General features: G+C 45.5%; 1 protein-coding gene across 1 annotated transcript; it reads right to left on the reverse strand.

Annotated features, from left to right (window-relative positions):
- Window positions 1-13,186: 13,186 nt before the first annotated feature.
- Window positions 13,187-19,018, reverse strand: LOC126545843 (U-scoloptoxin(01)-Cw1a-like). Its single transcript, XM_050193846.3, has 4 exons — window positions 18,941-19,018; window positions 16,270-16,291; window positions 15,661-15,698; window positions 13,187-14,433 (listed from the first exon to the last, which is right to left on the reverse strand). Exons 2-4 carry the CDS (start codon window positions 16,283-16,285, stop codon window positions 14,017-14,019), a joined length of 471 nt encoding a protein of 156 aa, XP_050049803.1. The 5' UTR covers window positions 16,286-16,291; window positions 18,941-19,018; the 3' UTR covers window positions 13,187-14,016.
- Window positions 19,019-19,754: the final 736 nt, after the last annotated feature.

Below are 19,754 nucleotides of genomic sequence, written 5' to 3' on the forward strand. Positions count from 1 at the left end.
TCAGATGCATGCATGTTGGTATAAAACACTTACAAATTCATGTACAGATCTGGCACCTCCAAAAGGATCACAATGCGAGTGACAAAAAATTATCTATTAGAGGTTAAAAAATATCGTTTAGGGCATTTTTAATGTTTCCACACGCGAAACGCTCTTCATGGAGTGAATTACAGTCAGCTATTGTTTTCAGAAAAAATGTGAACTTGTGCGAATTTGTTTTTGCGAAATTAGGAGTTAAGCTATAGTTGTGTGGGTGTCGTGTTTTGCGGGTTAAAGCCGGCGTGACATATGATGTGGCCGGGATGCCGAGCTTTCCATGTAACAAGTAGTGCAAAAATTCCATCCTCGCTATTTTTCTTCTGGTACACAGAAGTTCTGTTTGATTAGTTTTCATGGGGAGAGATAGAGAGTCAGAATTCCTGTATTTGTTGTAGATGAATCGCACGGCGCGCCTTTGAACCTTCTCAATTTGTGCAATGTCTTTTTTTCGTGCGAGGGTCCCACAGCACGGCGGCGTACTCAAGTTTTGGCGTAACAATAGATTAGTAAGCTAATTTCTTCACACTGACAGATGCTTCCCTTAAGTTCTGCCTTAAAAGCCCGAGTTTTTTCATAGCAGATGAGGTTATAAAGCAAGTTTGATCCCTCCAAGTAAGCTGGTTGTTAATGATTATGCCTAAATATTTGTGTTTTGTGACCTGAGTCACAGATGTAGCGTTGAGGGTGTAGTTAAACGTAAGAGGCCTCTTCTTCCTGGTGATGTTCATAAATACCGTTTTCTCAAAGTTCAGTGACATCCCCCGTTTGTCACATCAAGACAAATATCATTCAAAGCACTGTTCAGCAGGCTTTGGTCTAAAACAGAACGTATTTGCTTAAACAATATGCAATCATCGGCAAACTGTATAATTTTGACGTTTTCATCAATAAAGGAGGCCAAATCATTTATATAGACCAAAAACAATAGAGGTCCCAGCACACTCCCCTGCGGAACACCTGATGTGACCTCAAGTGGAGGCGAACAAAAACTGTCGATTCGCGCATATTGTGTTCTCTGCTTTAAATAAGCAGCAATTAATTTTACGAAAGGCACCGGTACTCCAATTATTTTAAGCTTCAGAAGTAGCTTATCGGGTGGAATATTGTCGAATATATATATGTATGCCTTACTGAAATAGAGATATAATACGTCAACTTCTCCGCAATTATCTAATATGGCACTAAGGGCATGAACATCTGTTGTTAATTATGCATAGGTTGAAAATCCCATTCTGAAACCATGCTGACATGGACTGAGCCCGGAATACCTTCCGATGAGGGATTTAGCCCTTAATTGGGGGCTTGAACTGTCTCTTCACATTCTACACATGAGTTTCCATGGCAGGTGGCACTCCTGTAGTTGACTGCTGTTGTTAAATGATGGCTGGCCTCTTCTTGCTTACTTATTGAGAGTCTCTACGAGATACTTTTCTTCAAGATAGTACTGTCGACAAGCACGGCCATACTGATTTCTTGTTACCGTGCTCCTGAATACCACATTTCATTTACGAACGAACATAATTCCTTCATGTCCGATCTAAGCTGCGGCCTTCCTCTTGCTAATCTCGTCCTATATGACGACTTGAACTTTCCGGATATTGACTGGGCAAACTGCGTCGCAACAGTCCACGCGTGCAAAGATTTCTTAAGAATAGTTCGTGTGTACATACTTAGCCAAGTAGTTACCAGATCTACTCGCAGTAGTAACATTCATGATTTAGTTCTTACTACCAATAATGAATTAGTTAATCCTTTACAGTATGTTAAATGTGTTAGCGACCACAACATTTTGTTTTTTAACATAGCTATCGAGATCCCTACCCACCAGCCATCTACTAAAAACATTCCAGATTGCAATAAAGCAAACTTCCTGAAATTAACAGTCAACTTGAATTCTTCTTTGTAGACTTCCATCAATTAGCCTCTTCCAGAACAGTTGAGCAAAACTGATTACTCTATAAACACAATATTTCTCCCTCTTATTGATACTTATGTTCCTCTTCTGCGTATTTGCGGGGATGCTGGCAGTCCCTGGTATTCGAAGCACCTTAAAAATGTCTGGGAAAAGAAAGCACGATCCGCAAAGATGGGGAAAATACTTTACGATACGGCGGGAATACACATGTTTGCTGAGGAAATATAAACACAAATATTTCCACCATGACTTGCTCAGCATTCTGCGTGATAACTCTCGTAAATTCTGAAACGTGTTATCACTTAAACGTACTTCATGTCATAGTATCGCATTGATCAATTCGGATGGGTCTCCTGTCCCAGGGGATCAGCGTCCCGTTGTCATTAACTGTTATTTTTGCTAGGTTTTTACTAATGATCTTGGATTGTAGCGCGAAGTGAACACGGACACAGAAAGCAGCAGACAGGACGAGCGCTAACTCTCCACTAAATTTTGTATTAAAACGAAGAACATATATATATATATATATATATATATATATATAGGTGATTGCAAAAACCACAGCATAAGAACATGACAAGGTAAAAAACATCAGTTAAAGATATCAGGAGGTATGGAAGTCAAAGAAGAAAACACAAAAAAAGATTGCTTCAGATTAGTACACGTATTGTGAAGGTACTGAAACTCGCAATCTAACAGAGACAACGATGCATGGCTAACGCAAGTGTCTGCTAATCTTTTGACGTGGAATGCCTCGATAATTTCCCGTGTTATTTGGCTTTTGTGTCTGGAAAGAATTTTTGCGTCTTCAAAGAAAGATTTACAACCAAAATTGAAACAATGTGACGCTAAATGTGATGCATTAGGGTTGTTTAGTGAATGTTTGTGTTCTTTTAGTCTAATATAATGCACCTGCCGCTCTGTCCAATGTAAGCTTTCCCGCACTTGAGTGGAATCTGATAAACTGTACCACACGGGAAATTATCGAGGCGTTCCACATCAAAAGATTAGGAGACACTTGCGTTAGCCATGCATCGTTGTCTCTTTTCGATTGCGAATTTCAGTACCTTCACAATACGTGTACTAATCTGAAGTAATCTTTTTTTTGTGTTTCCTTCTTTGACTTCCATAGCTCCTGATATGTTTAACTGATGTTTTTTACCTTGTCATGTTCTTATGCTGTGGTTTTTGCAATCACCTATATATATATATGTTCTTCGTTTTAATAAAAAATTTAGTTGAGAGTTAGCGCTCGTCCTGTCTGCTATTTTCTGTGTCCGTGTTCACTTCGCGCTACAATCCAAGATCATGTTACCGTACCAACTCGCCCAACTTTTTATCCTTTTGCTAATGAACCTACTACCAACATTTCTGCGTTCCGAGCTACTCATTATTCATAAATGCCGGCTGTTATTATAACTAATCAAGGAGTCTCCAATTTATTCTATAACTTTAAACGTTCCAGTGCGCCAGGCCCACACGACATAACGGCTAAAGCCTTAAAGGGTGCTAAATCGCAATCTAGTCACTTCTTGCAATTGATTTTTACTGACTTCGTTGCCTCTTTCACTATTCCGAATCACTGGAAAATTAGCCGTGTTCTACCTTCACACCAATCCGATAGCCGTTCCAATCCATGTAATTACAGCCCTGGTTTCTTAATCCGCATACTTTGTAAACTTCTAGAGCATATATTGTGCTCCAGCATTGCACCTCATTTAGACAAGCACTCATTTTCCTTTCCCAATGAACATGGATTTAGACGTGGCCACTCATGTGAAGCACAACTGTTCGAATGCATCACAAACTTTCACCTCCACTTTCAATTTCGTTTTCAAACCGATGTTATCTATCTTGACTTTGCAAAGGCATTCGATCGTGTCACCCATCGTCACCTAACGGCAAAACCTGCTTGCCCAAATCTTGACCCCCTTGTATTGTCGCGGATTGAGTGTTTTATCACAAACCGCTCACAACGCACTGTCATCGATAACCTCAAGTCGTCAAGTAGTCCAGTCTTGTAAGCTGCACCACAGGGCTCTCTGCTTAGACCTCTTCTGATTCTCATTTTTATCAATGACCTGCCTAACAGTCTTCTTTCGTCAGTCCTCTTATTCCCGGATGACTATGTCCTGTATCCTCCCAGAATGACCATGTAATACTCCAGGAAGACCTAAACAAAATGGTAAATTGGTGCTTTCTTTGGCTCATGTCCCTCAATGTTTGTAAATGTAAGTAAGTGTCTGTAACTCACAAGCGGCAAATCATTAACCACCAGTACTCACTTAATTATACAGCTCTCACTCAAGTTGACTCTTACAGTTATCTTGGCGTTACAATCAGTAATCAACTTACGTGGTCAGCACACATAACTAATCTTATAAACTACTGTTCTAAACAACTTGGTCGCCTCAAAAGATCGATTTTTCTGCCTCCTGTTCCGGTATGCAAGCTCACCGAAGAAACGTTCTTTCGGACGAAACTTCAGTATGCCTCAGTAATTTGGGATCGTCACCAGACTTACCTTATTAACTCGCTTGAAGCAGTGCAGAATCGCACCGCACGTTTTGTCACTTCAAACTATGACTGGCATACAAGTGGTATTAAATCATCCCTCAGCATCCCTAGTCTTCGTAGGAAGGCTTCACAACTTTTCTTTCCCAGGAACTGTATAGCTTCCCACACCTCAGGAACACTATTCTACTTCCACCCAACCGCACTTCTCATCGTCTGTTCAACAACCTGAGTCTACAACGCTTGCACTGTACCTCTAATGCCTTCAACAAATCTTGCTTAGAACGCTTTCCAGAATTGAATGTGTCCTTCTCACTTGAGGAATTGGACGCTGCTCTGGCCTCATGCAGGCGCTCATCGTCGCCAGGACCAGATGGCATCACCTACGCTGCTTTATGCCACCTAGGTGAAGATGGCCGAAGCAGACTGCTGGAATGTTATAACCAGTCATGGAATGATGGCGTCGTTCCTGAGCGGTGGAAGTCCAGCCGCTTGATACCACTCCTGAAGCCTGGAAAGTCGCCACTTGACCTGGCGTCCTACCGACCCATTGCGCTGTCCAGCTGTGTTGGGAAGGTCATGGAAAGAATGATTCTCACCCGCCTAGAATGGTATCTTGAGCGCCACAACGTATACCCCGATGCCATGGCTGGTTTTAGAAGAGGCCGTTCCTCTATTGACAACGTCATCGACCTAGTCTCATCTGTACAACAGGAAAAACACCACAAGCGTATATCGGTTGCACTATTCCTCGACGTGAAAAGCGCCTATGATAATGTAACGCATGAAGCCATCCTTGATGCCATGGAAAATAATGGAATAGGTGGACGCATGTTTCGGTGGATTCGGAGGTATCTATTCAAAAGATCCTTCTTTGTGCACAGTGCAGATGGCCGAACTGCTGACCATTACACTTACCGTGGCGTCCCTCAGGGTGGGGTTCTTAGCTCCACTTTGTTCAACCTTGCAATCCTTGGCCTTGCCGACGTTCTACCACATACAGTAAACCTTTCCATATATGCTGACGACATATGCATATGGGCCTCGGCAGTTACACGTCTCCAGGTGCGTGCACGGCTCCAAAAAGCCGTGACCCTAACATCATCGTACCTGCGTGCGCAAGGCCTCAGCATTTCGACCGAGAAGTGCGCCTTAGTCGCCTTTACCCACAAGCCCATGACCTGGTACCCCATTTCTATTGACCACCAACCAATTTCCTACGCAAAAACTCACCGATTCCTAGGCGTTATTATAGACAGAGACCTTTCATGGAGCCCCCACATCACATATATGAAGAAGAGGCTTACTTCTATATCCCATATACTAAGGTTTCTCGCCGGTAAAACATGGGGCACATCCGTGGCATCTATGCTTCAACTATACAGGACGCTCTTCCTAGGATACTTGCGATACAGCACACCAGTGCTGTCCAATGCTAACAAAACTAACATCCATGTCCTACAGAGCATTCAAGGCCAAGCCCTTCGAACATGTCTGGGGCTACCTCGAAATGCTTCAACCGTGGTAACAATTGCCACCGCGAGAGACCACCCAATAAGGACCTATATAGATATCGACGCGCTCCGGGTGCATGTTCGCCATATATCCAGAGTCCCTGACCACCATCTCGCTCGATTGCCTGAGAAAAGACCCAGGGCAGCGTTCTCCAGATCAATTGCGGCTAACCGGCACTCTTTGTCTTTGAGGCACTCACCCGAAACAAGAACGCCATCCCCTATGTGGTGCTTGAAGAAGCCTCCTGTGTACCTTGCTGTTCCAGGAATAGTGAAGAAAGCTAGCCTGACCACCGCGGCTCTCAAGCAGATCACATTGAAACTTCTGCATTGTTCATACTCTAACCGCATTCATGTTTACACGGATGGTTCCGTCTCGGAAAATTCTACGGGCGCCGTTGTTCTACCATCTCAATCGGTCGTCATCAAGTTTAAGACATCACATGTAACGACATCTACAGGCTCTGAACTGGCCGCTCTTCGCGCTGCTGTCGAATACATTGAAAAAGAACCGCCCAACAAATGGGCAATATTTTGTGACTCGAAAGCAGCCCTCCAGAGCTTGAGAAGTTTACGACGTGGCAATTATGAGCAGCTGGTGTCACAAATCCACGAAACCTGCCATTGCGCTTCTGAAAGAGGACATAATATCATATTTCAGTGGCTGCCGGGACATTGTGGCATCGTTGGTAATCACCTCGCCGATGACGCTGCCCGACGTGCCCAGGCTGGCTCACCGACACTCCTTATACCTTTATCCAGAGTCGACGCTGCAAGAGAGCTTCGCAGTCTCGCTCGTACAATCACGTTAGGTTGCTGGCATACACCTCAGAACTCTAAGTGTCGTTTACACAGCCTCGACCCATCACTGAAACTTACATTACCAGCGAACCTTCCACGACGTGACGCAACACTGCTGTGTCGGCTGTGGGTAGGAGTAGCATTCACCAACTCCTACAGCTATCGTATTGGAATGGCGGATTCACCAATGTGCGCGAAGTGCAAGTGTGAAGAGACCATCAGTCACCTTCTGTGCCACTGTTCTCGCTTCGATAATCAACGCGAGACTCTCCAGTGTGCCTTAAATAGACTGGATGACAGGCCATTTACGGAAGCGAAGATCTTGGGGGCCTGGCCTCATAGTTCATTGGCCCAGAAAGCAGTTCGAGCGCTTTTTCGCTACCTGAGGGAAACAGACTTGAGTGCCAGACTGTAGACATCCTATACCTAAGTTCTCTCTCTCCCTCTTTCACTCCCCATTCCCCTCCCCACGTGTAGGGTAGCAAACTGGACTCAGTCTAGTTAACCTCCCTGCCTTTCTGTCTTCCCTTCTCTCTCTCTCTCTCTTGCTTAGCTACTGTTATTGAACTATGGAATGTGCTAGCCGAGGACATAGTAAATGAAAGTGATTCAGATAAGTTTAGGCGCCAATTTTTATGTAATTTAAACCCTTAGCCTGCCACCACTGCGCTGTTACTCTAACGTCTACCTTTTGTACTGCTCTGTTGTACTGCCGGTTGTGCTAGCAGTTGTACTGTTTCTTTTTCTTTAGTTTTTTGTTTCGCCCATCATCTTCTAACGCTTATACTAAGTTTTGTTTGCCATTGCATAATAATGATCATAATGTTTATTGCTACCTTTGCCCCCCCCCCCCTTATGTAATACCCTGAAAGGGTTGTTTAGGGTCCTTTAGGGCGCGCACTAGCGCGCAGCGGGCCGCTCCCACGTCATGACAGAGAGGCCGAGCCTCTCCGCCGCGTCCCGGGGCCGTTGGACAGCCCATAACTGTTCTTCGAGGTTGGGCTGTGTAGGACCGCATCCCAGCGTGAAGAAGTGTTGCTTTCATCGCCGCGTAACGCGATACATCACCAGAGCATGTGAGGTAAGTTCGCTAAGTCATTGCATAGTGTACATTTATTTGTTGTCCGAATTTCGGGGTACATCTTGTGAAGAAGTAGGGGGTTTGGGTATGTCCCCGTCTGTAGAAGCCTTAGTGTCCAAGCCTGAGGTCTATTGAGTTTGAAATGTGGGAGGGGGTAGATCCTTCGAGCAAAATAAAAGTGCTTAGTAATTTCGGTGTACGAGGAAGGAGAGTCCCGATTGTCAATACCCCCAGCGTCACGCTGCCCGGTAGCTACGCGGTTGATGATCCCTCGCGCAGCTCTGTGTGCCGACTCATTGAGGTTTGGCGGGGCACCCTCGATCTGTCCCATGTGGGCTGGAAACCAGATCAATGTGTGTGGCTTGATCTCCTTGCTTCCTAGTATCCCTAGGGCCAGCTCAGATATGGTTCCTTTGGCAAATTACCCAACAGCTGATATCGAGTCACTGTAGATTGATGTCCTCTTGTCGTCCAATAAGGCCATCGCTATTGCAGCCTGCTCTACAATCTCAGAGGATGTCGTCCGAATCGAGATTGCATTTGTTATTTGCCTTTCATGATCTACGCTAACTACAGTGAAGGTCTGTCCGCCGGCGTAGCGCGCTGCGTCTACGAAACTGTTCTCCGAAGCCCGTTCACGAGCCTTTTCCAGGAGAGCCTTCGCGCGCGCCCGACGTCTTCCCACGTTGTGTTCTGGATGGACGTTTCGTGGGATCGGGGCGACAGTGATGCGGTCCCGCTGCTCTCAAGGGATGCTGCAGAACTTTGTTTTGATTACTGTGGGGGGAACGCCCAGCTCCTGTAAGATGTGTCTTCCAGCTTGTGTGGTAGATAGCCTCACGAACTGGGCCCTCTCCTGCGCTTCCGCTATTTCCTCTAGCGTGTTATGCATGCCGAGTTGAAGTAAGCGTTCCGTGTGAGTGTATATGGGGAGGCCGAGAGCTCTCTTGATTGCCTTCCTGATTAATGCGTTGAGCTTATCCCGCTCCGATCTTTGCCAGCTGTGCATGGCCGCGACCATAAATGATGATGAGAGAAAATCGAAGTCTCGGTCAGACATATCGCGAAACTGGCACAGACCGACCCGCCACACATACCGATACCCTTTTTTGAGGAGCTACAGTAAAAAACTGCCTGGCCATGAGCATTGTGAAGAGAATGTTGCGTTTCCTCATAAGAGGACATTGTAACTTGTCCCGCAGCGATGACAGCTGTAATGGTGATGTTCGCAATGCTAACCTGCACAATGCATCCGAGTGTCAGGTAGGGATCCCCCGTGACTGGAAGATCGGCTGCGCAATCAGTTGGTGATGCGTAAGCATTGTCTCCTTTCACGAGCAAGGTGCCACTACTGCTTTGTCTTTCTTGGTGCACTTCTCTTTTCGCAGACAATGCCCTTAGCTGAGGCAGGGCACGCTCGTTTCCAACGTGTTTCCCGACTGTGGGCAGCCGTGATTTCTGTAGGCCGTGAAAAACTGAGTGCGCGCGGCAAACTTAGTTTCTAACTTTCAGTAAAGCCGCTACGCGAGGCTAGATTACTCTGTGGCGTGCATATACATATTCCGTTCATGTTCACTCATCACTTCGTGCTAATAGAAACATTGCAAGCAAAATTTGCAGATTAAAAAAGAAAATTAAAGCGCAGATGTTAGGCTCGGTAACAAGCCGGAATGCCTTCTTATGGTGGAAATTCTTGTTTATGATGTTTTCTGGAGAGAACAGACTTGAGCACTATCTTAATTTGATCCATTTGGTATACGTAGTCGAGTGTGAATTGGAGTGACGCGTGGGTACTTATAATGACTTTATATAATCCAAGATGTGGGGCAAAGGTGATTTGTTCCAGCTTCTGCATAAGTGAATGGCGCCACGCAGGGTATGAGGATAAGAAAGGCAGTGTTGTATGTATTAAGATTTCAAAATACTTCTTCGTTGCAGCAAAAAAAAAAAAAAAAAGCTAGCGACATCAGCGAACTATTCTAAAAACGTACAAAGCAGCTGGTTTCACTTAATTCAAGGTACATTTTTGCTCTAAACTCAGTAATCTGAATAGCGGTCGCCTAACGAAAACTAAGTGGTCGTTAGGCAAACGCTACGTGGTCAAAATAGAGGTAAAATACCATAATATTGATAAGCCTGCCCCAAGTTATGTGAGTATGATCTCTAAAGTAATGTTAGGCTGAAAAGTTTGTATCAATTAGCACAAAGTTTCAGGAGGCAACTATAAGTAACTGCGGCATCATGTGTTAGGTTTAGAGAACATATATCAATGCTATACTGATTAGCATGTTCATCTGAAGAGAGATAGAGAAAGGCAATGGAAAGGCAGGGAGCTTAACTAGAGATTATCTCCGGTTGGCTACCCTGTACCGGGGGAGGGACAACGGGATGCGATAGGTGAGACAGAGAAAAAGAATAAGAAAATGAAAAAATAAGCATACACACACACACACACACACACGTACACAGCATAAAGAAGAACTGTTTCTGTGGCCTCTGTCACGCAGTCTGCGAAGGCGTTCCCAGTGTTACGCAGTGTCACCATCCAATCCTATACGTCACACAGTTTGCAGTCGCAATTTGTCACAAAGTCCCGTGTCTTTTAAGTAACGCAGCAGCGCCTTCATAGCGGATCGCGCTGATGTTCGCGTAGGCCAGCTTCCAAGGATGTTGTTTTCCGTTATTGGGCGCTTTTCCAGTCGGTCTAGGGTGGCTGAGAGGGCTCCTCTTTGCGGTTTGAAACGAGGGCACTGACAAAGAAGGTGCACGATTGTTTCGTTGCACCCGCAGAAGTCACAAAGTGGGCTGTCCGCCATTCCAATAAGAAAGGAGTACGCATTTGAAGATGCTACTCCTAGCCATAGACGGACTAGAAGGGTGCTGTTACGTTGTGGAAGGTCGGGCGGACTACGGAGCTGTAAATTAGGGTCCAGGGTATGAAGGCGTGCACTTGTGAACTCGGATGAATTCCATTGAGCTAATGTCAGGCCACGCGCAAGTGCGGAAAGTTTTTTCGCTGCGTCGGATCTCGAAAGAGGAATGGCAACGCAGTTGACGCCATCATGGGCAGATCGGACAGCTGCCTCCGCTCGATCATTGTCATGCATGCCACAGTGACTAAGCAACCACTGATATATTATATCGCCTCCTTCGTCAACTAGGTGATGGTGGACTTCTCTGATCTCTGCGACGAGCTGCTCATGCGATCCATGGTGCAGTGCTGAGAGTACACTCTGTAGTTATTGGAATGCATTATGTAACCACGCAAACGACAACGGACGAAGAAGGAAACACACAGGACAAGCGCATGTCCTGTGTGTTTCCTTTTTCGTCCGTTGTCGTTTGCCCGGTTACATAATGCATTCCAATATCGACCACCAACTAGCCCGCCTATCCATGTTAAACCTGTTAAGTACACTCTGTAGGGCTGCCTTGGTATCACAGGAGATTGACTATGCATGGGGTGGTTCCCCCTGAATGAAATGAAGAACCGCACGCAGGGCTACCAGTTCAGCAGCTGTCATTGATGATACATGTGATGTTTTTAGCTGTATTTTGACGGATCTTGGTATCACCACAGCAGCAGCTGAACTTGCAGATGTGACTGAGCCATCGATGTAAACGTGTACGCGGCCACTGTGCACCTCATGTAAAAGTCCTAATGTGGCCTGCTTTAGGGCAAACAAACGGCATGCTAGCTTTCTTCGTGATTCCTGGGATGGTGAGGCGTATTTCAGGTTTGTGAAGGCACCATAAAGGTGAGGATGGTATTGCTACAGGCATGTAGTTAGATGACAACGAGGTACGATTGGCAACAATTATACGACTGAAAGTTGTGTGTGGCCTTTCTGCGGATAAGTTTAGCTGAAGTAGGCTGATTAGCTCAAGTAGGCTAGGTGACTATGGTCGCTATAACGTAATGCAATTCAATTCTGACTTTATTCCAATCTCCTGACGTCAAATTTACGTAACCTGAGACAAAAGCATGAGCGATGACCCCCAAGGTTGTTTCAACAGCGCCGTCAAATGCTCTCCTCGCTTATATATGACTTTTCTTTCGCTTCAAAGCGAATAGCATTGTCGACCATGACGCCTTCTTCTTATATAATTGGTTGACAAGAGACGAAGAGCGCGCAGAAGAGGGTTTCGGTGGTGCAAATCTAGCGCAGTGAAAGTAGATGACCCCGTAAGGAGAGCGTTGCCGGCTTCTCCGACTGGTCCGCTTCCCCTTGCTTAGCTTGCGGTGGCTCGTCAACGATTGCGGCGGCGTTCAAGGGGGCGTTAAAAATGCTGCCAAAATGGATGCTCACTGAAGAATATATATAGCAGAGCGTTGTGGTATACGTGCCGAAAGGGCTTGGCAACGTTATTCTGCCACGCAAACTTTTCATTGTACGCAAAGACCTAAATTCTCACTGGCAGCTCTGAGTGCACAGCGCCTGCACGTTCAGTGCACAGCCATCGTCTATTTCTTTCACAACAGGGCAGTTTCCGGCTATTAAAAAGAAAGTCCAGTATTGTTCGGGATATTAAATTATCTTTATTGCGTACACGTCACTTTGACGTGGTGAGCTTTCGTGATGTTGTGACGCAGCATGACAAACAGGCTAGCTGGGCGTGGCCAGAAAAAGTTTTCACCAGAGGCGTGCAATCGGAAAGCATTGTTTCCTTTCGTTGGACCTAATCATGCGTAATCAGTGTGTACACGTTAATTTTGTGATGGGGAGTTTTCGCGGTTTTCGTGACGTCTCGGGACAGGCAAGCAAAGTGGGCGTGGCCACAAAAATGTTTGACCAATCGCGGAGAGCTAACGAAGAAAATGGCTAGAAACAGTTGGAATAGGTAAGAACAGATTGGTGGCAAAGAGCGCCCTATTTTCATCGCCCCGTTGCTGCGGGGATGCAAGTAAATCGCCATCATGATCATTATAACATGACGCATGGCGATGAATATAAGTAATGTATTGTCCATGGAAATAAGGGCTGCTAAGATAAGGGCTGCTACATATTTCTTATGGCTATTTATGGTAAACGGCGCCGCTAACCTATAAAATGCGGTAATGTGCACCTTGAACAAAGCTACCGTGTTTAGAGTGAAGGTTTATTCCCAGCCTTGGTGGCATTACCAAAATCGAGTCGGCTGACTGCAGCAAATAAAAATAAAGCTTTTTTTACACCTCTTGGCTTTTAAGCCGCCAACCAGAACACGCACGTACATGCACGAAGACAGCCGAATCTGAAACTAGGTCCACCCTCCTTTCGCTACACCCCTGGTGTCCCGAGTGACGGGCCTTCCAGACATGATTTTCACGAAACAGAGGCATTCTGAGCAAAACATTTTATGCAAGCAAAGTATACAGTACAGGTTCTTGCAATATGTGAGCAATGTACATTTGTTCCTCGTAGCCATGCAAGCGAGTAAGAGTACACCAGAAGACCAGACATTTCTCCAAGCAACCTCGCCGCTTAGGTTAGGATGATGAGAATGAAGCGAGCATGCAATGTAGCACATTTGCCATATGAGTATTTCCTTCACACGCAAAGCACCGCCGAGCCAAGCCTTTCACCAAAAGCGACAAAGGATTTCCCGGCTGCGGCTGTCCTTTCACCAAAGCAAAATAAATGGGTCTTGGTTAGCAAGAGAAGAAATGAGGTACGCAGAGCACAGATGGCGGCATATCACGCGATGTCATTTGCAACCGAACTGACGTTGTCCACGAACTGTGCATGAATTAAAAAAAATATACATGTGACTACAGGAAAATGGTAAGAACCGCACTTATCGGGAAGCAAGAACAGGTGTACAAGAAAGAAAAATAGGGCAAAGTCCGAGGTGACAATGTTAGGTTGCCGTGTTTCCGCCCGAGCAAATGTCCAAGCTTCAACCTGCTTGAAGTTTTCTCCCAAGTTGACACAAGCTGATTCGCCTCGGTGAATGTCTTCCTTCCGTCGAAAAAATGAGAAAACTGGCCCGGACTCCCGGGACGATTATGTCTGGCCGTCGCAGTCCGTCGTTGAAGAATGTTATTGCGGCGAGGATTAATAGCCCTTTTTGGCCCCATAGAAGCTGAACCCAGCTAATACTATAGCCCTACTGCGTGTAAAGGCCCGGTGGGGGAGAGGAAACGGTGGTGCTGCTGGGTGCGAGCCTTGTTAGAAAGGCCTGCGGCCGGGTTGTTCCGCCCCTGCGCCGCCGCCCGCTCTGAAGCCCGGTATGAGTGGAGCCGCCTTCTGCACGTCGGCCTCTGTGAGGAACGGCGCCGTCGGGTTGCCGATGTTGTCGTTCACGTAGAAGAAGTCGGGCGCATTGTTGCACGGAACGGCTTCCTCGGCAAAGGCGCACGTCAGGCTCAGCTGGTTGAACACGGTTTGGTTTCCACACAGGAAACTGTACTGCTGCACCTCGGTGCTGCCGTCGTCTTTGGGGACCACGTTGCACACGTGGAAGATGAGGCAGGCGTTGTCGACATCGGCGAAGTAACCGTTCTTGGCCGGGCACTGGAACGAGGTCTTGACGCCGCCCAGCAGCAGTTCGGCGCCGTCAGGCAGCTCGTACGCTGCCCGTTTTGTCTGCAACGGCGAAAATGCGAGAGGAAAAAGAGTTGCTGTACGGTAAAAAAAAAATGACCTGCAGCGCTGAGGCTTATGCTATAGCTAACCGGTTAAAGCCGATCATTTAGCCCTCCTACAGTATGAACGCGTGGATATTCCCGCTGCTTCTTACTGCTTACTGCCCTGCAGTGATAATACTAAGAATGAGTATATGCTGTTGAACATATAGACATTGCTGGCGTAGTGCGTAAATAGGTTTTTCTTTTTTATATAAAGCTGTAAAAAGGTATTATATTGATTAGTGACTATATGAGTTTGCAGTGTGGTTTTTTTATTGAAATCCAAGTGAATGATGAAACTAGCGATGAAATATCAGCTGATGGTGAAGATATTCCCCCCCACCCCCCTCTTATTTTTTAATTCCACCGATGGCAGTGCAGGTTGCATAAAAGGCCAACAAAGACTGGTATTGCGATGCAATAGCATTCTCGTAAAAGTGAAATGAAACTGGGAGGCAGGTTCCATCACGCGCTGTTGTAATATGCGATTGCTTTAATGCGAACAGCATCCCTTCTGAAATTTCCGGAGGTTACATAAATACAATGACAGCGGCACCGCGCCCCGTTAACTTTTTGCGATGTTGAACCAACGTAGTATCGACAACGTTGCGCAACTCCATAATGCTCGGGGCCATACTGAGCTGCTTCTAATCAACATGTCACTACTTGCGCCTCAAGGTTTTTTTGATTGAGTGTATGGGTGGCATTAGAATATAATAGAATTAGGTAGAATCAAATAGCTTTACTTTCTCCACTAGGATGAAGCAGATGACAACAATCTCCCACTGACAAGAATTCAAGCTTATAACCAACAGAAGACAATTTTAAAGACAGGAATAACGATCAAAACTAAGATATAGCAAAGCTAAAAGATAAGAAAGGAAATGACATGTAACATGAGTAAACGCTCATTCTTGTCAGTGGTAATTTTGTCGGCTGGCAACTGTAATGCTATTCCTTCGAATGTGTAAGTACGTCAGAGTCTTGGGAAGGGGAAGTGGAGCGTTGTGATGTGATTGCATGACTGAAAAGGTGGCACTTCTCTTTGTGCTAAGGCAATGGGAGGAATGACTGCTATAATACTCAGTGGAGATATTATTCTGTGTTTGGCTTTCCGTAATGAATGCTAACCACATGAACTGTTTTTTTCCTGGGTGTATTAATTAAGGTACTCTATGTGACTTACCCTTGGCAGTGCCAGCGCAACGGTCATTACAGCAAAGGCTGAAAGAAAGACAAAGAGGTAGTGACTGAGACAAAAACACAATAAGAGGCGAATAAATTTCGACGATGACTGAATACATGTGGGTAAACGTTGAACTTCCGGTTTTTCTAATCGATCTTGTTTCTAGCTCGCACTTCGCCCTAAGATAACGTCCGTAAAATTTTGTTGCAGAATCCAGGCGCCCGCTGCGTTCAGTATACTTTAAAAAAGAATGCCATGTAAATATTTTTTCACGAAGTGAACATTTTAACTTTAGAGCCCGTATTCATAAAATTTAAATTACGTATATGCCATCTGCGATTGGTTATCGCGTCGCTGATCGACATTTTATCGCGCCCGTTGCTGTAATGAGAGGTGGCCGCCCGAACTCTAGCCATTGAGGAAACGCTACTAGGTAAGAGAAGTTTCTTGTACAGGAGCATGGATACCTACAATGTATTCAATTAGGTTAATTAACTGAGAAATTAACATTTTCTTTTTTAGATACACAAGCGATAGAAGAAAATAATCACAGGTCTGCTTTATTAGTTGGAAAATATTATTACTTATAAGAAAATAGCAGTGACTTACCTAGTAGGAACTTCATTTTGTCCTATAAGAAAAAAGAAGACCATAAAATTAGTATAGCACGAGCTGTAGAATTAATACTGTACATTTCAGCTGGCCTTTTAAGTTGCGATCTTTACGGTCCGGGACGCAGGCTCCGAATTATTTTTTACCACATAGGTTTCTTTAAGGCGAACCTAAATCTAACTACACAAGCGTTTTCGCCCGCTTTCGGTCGGTTAAACACAGACATAAATCGTTTTCGGTGCATTACACACGCAATCTATGCTGAGAAAATTGAAGCTGGTAACCCATCTGAAGGAAGCTTTCAAAAATTAACGTTTAATCGTAAGTAATAGGGACAATAAATAAAGGTACTTTTGAAACAAGCGGCTTTTCATAATCAGAAACTATAGGAACAGGGTCGCAAATGAATGACGGAAAGGCTACAGGGCCGTTCACAGACATTGTGGCCAGTTTTTTCTTACATATCGTGATAGTAAATAGTGCTGAATATATTAAACTGCGCTTTCTCTCTCTCTTCTGTTTTTTTTTCTTGCAAGCAATATCGGGTGAACAAGAATAGCGATTGGAATAGTTTTGGCACTTGACATTGATGTATGTTCTCTACGCCGCTCTCTCCATAGCAATACAATGTCTCTAAGCGTTTCAAACGAAACAATATTTCTTAAACACTGTGAGATAGAAGCGGAAAATTGTCATATTATCACAATTTGGTAAATACCAGGTAATGCTGAGTAGTTGCGTCGTTATCGCCAGAAAAATACTGCCTGTACAAGTATTATGTAAGGATCCTTTTCGTGTGATTCTGTTAATTTATTGTCATCCGTCTCGCTGAATGGCCGCTCTTGGCGGTGGCGGCGTGCGGCTTCATACGAGCCAATGACGAAGACCGAAAAGAACGAAACATTAAAACAATCATTACATCGTCCGGGCCCTTCTCTGTGTCTTGATTTTTTTTTCAATCGCGAAGTTAGTTCTATTTCTGCGCTAGCTTAAGGAGCTCGCCGTTCCACCAGACCACTTCTTAAAACTCAACTTAGGAGGCTGTAGTCAGCCCTCTACATGGTAATGAATCAAAATTCACGCGAATGTATACAAATACAAAATACAAATACAAGGAAACTGCGCCCTCATATCCTCATGGTCCCTCTATCCCTTCCACTTTCCTTTTTGCTGCTTTCCTAAAATTTTTCCTTTTAGCTGTCTGTAAAATAGTCACGGCCCGTTTGGAGATGCCGATGTGCTCTCTCTCTGTTTACTAAAAAACTTCTCTATTGAAACGTCCCGGTAGTACAGAAGCCGCATTTTTTAAATATAACCGGATGTATGTTTTCTTTGCTATTGCGGAGAATTGTTTTTCGGCAAGTGCCGAGCGAGCGAAAAGTTGGACTCTGATTCGGCACCGTTTTCATTTTCTTGTTGTCTTTATTTTGGATGAGGGTACGTTTCATCATGTCTACTGAAATCCGAAAACTTTGTAGCGTATTAACGCACGTGCATCATGGCTTTGTTGAAACCTATCTTTCAAGATGCAGAACTGTAGAACTAGAACAAAATACACGTTGCATGATTTGTATTTCTGGCAACAAACACGTCTCCCTGTAGCGTAGCACGGAAACCACTGTACATTGTTTTGGGGATGTAAGAAAAAAAAATGATTGGCCACGAAAAAGTCAGCTTTTCGCGTCATTCACTTTTGAAGTTAAGCGTGCAGAAAAGGTCAGGTACCGTGTCATATTCTATTTAACTAACGGCCTTTTTATGCACTAGGCTATTAGACGGAAGATGGCAAGGGGCCGAACAGAGCAAGGGAAAATACCGAAGCGAGCACAAAATTGAAGGCTTGACTCCTTTAGAAGCTGGTGTCAACTGAATGTAAAAACACCTTTGTACAGAGCTTACATATAGTGTTAAAGATACATAGCTGGTAAAAATTAACCCGGAGCCTTTCATGTTCCCACCGCCTGTAATCATAGGCGCCACTTTGAGATGAGTTGAAATACAATCACAAGAACTGTGGATGAACCTTGGTGATGGATGAACCTTGGTGATACGGAACACATAGAAACTGTGCGTGTGCGTTGCACAATATCAACACATCTGTAACACACACCGATATTAGGTTCACTTAGGAACGAAAAGACAATGACCATGTGGTTGTAATGATCGGGCCAAGCACATTAGCTCACCATAGTAACAAAAGCCTCATTCGCCAAAGTTTGGAAGACTTGCTTTCCCGAGCACTATACTTGAATTTCCAGCAGGATAACTTAGGAATGACAGTATGAAGCTGAAGACATTTGAAAAGGCAAAAACGACGTTACGTGTAAACTAGCTGACCACGGTACACAAACTTGACCACACATTTTGGTACGATCGAAGTGAACAGATAGGGCAGTTACAGCAGGAGGCCACAACCCTTGAGCAATGGTGAGATTGCTCAGGGGTTTAAGGCGCAGAATTAAACCCAGCACTTAGGCCAGAAACCCTTTAAAACTCCGCTACGCAACCTCCCTGGCAAGCATGCGTAGAACAGCTCCAGCGCAGGGGCCGACTAGCGATCGGCGCGAGACACAAGAAACGCGCACTTGGGCACTCAGTGACACAGCCGTGCCTGCACAGCAGCGTAGTATGTGTATCCGAATGGAGCGGGCAGCAGATACGGACTCACCGCGCTGATCACTGCCGGTTGGGGAGCTGTGCTGTACGACTCCTGCCGCTTGCTGCGCTCGCCTTTAAGTAGCGCCGTGCCGTCGGCGAGAGTGCGGCCGAGAGAAAGTGCCGGCAGTGTTCGGCCGGGGGGTCGCGCATAAATTTGTTAAAAAAAAAGAGAGAACGAAACTGGACGAGACCGATGCATGACAAGCATCAGTGCGAATATGGCGAAGCCAATCATCCCTCTCGGAACGCCGCCATTTAAAGTGAGGCGAGAAGCGCGTGGCTTGCAGCAACGGGGCCGAGAGGAGGGGGAGCATCAGCGGTGCTTATGTTAGCAGGACACTCTCACTGCAGCCCAGGGAATGCTGCAGCCTGTAACCGGGCGACCCGACCGGGCGTGACCTTCCGGCGTCTGCGTACACACCTCAGAGGGACGTCTGCTGCTTCTGCTGCGGCAGCTGACTGAGCCGTGCGAAGCCCAGCGCCAGCCTACTATAGTCGGGTCCGGTTAATACGGACACTCCAAGCAGCTGGAATTTCGAACCCGAAGGTAACGGCTTGGCGTGCAACTCCAGCGCGCAAGGCGCCTTCATTACGGTAATAGTTTCCGACAAGGTCTCTCACTAATTTAGGATGCCGCGGAATCGGTTCTAAAGCGTCATGGAGGTCCGACCACAAATTAGCACGCTCTCTTTTGCGACACATGAATATTCCATGTTCGACTAGCATAAAAGTATATCGTGAAGGATCACAGACGACCGTTCTAAGAAAATCAAAATGACGTTGGCGGTTTTTAATATCTTGTGAAGTGGCAACGTGTGCCATAC

The sequence above is a fragment of the Dermacentor andersoni genome, chromosome 1 (assembly GCF_023375885.2).
Source record: "Dermacentor andersoni chromosome 1, qqDerAnde1_hic_scaffold, whole genome shotgun sequence".
Lineage (NCBI taxonomy): Eukaryota > Metazoa > Arthropoda > Arachnida > Ixodida > Ixodidae > Dermacentor > Dermacentor andersoni.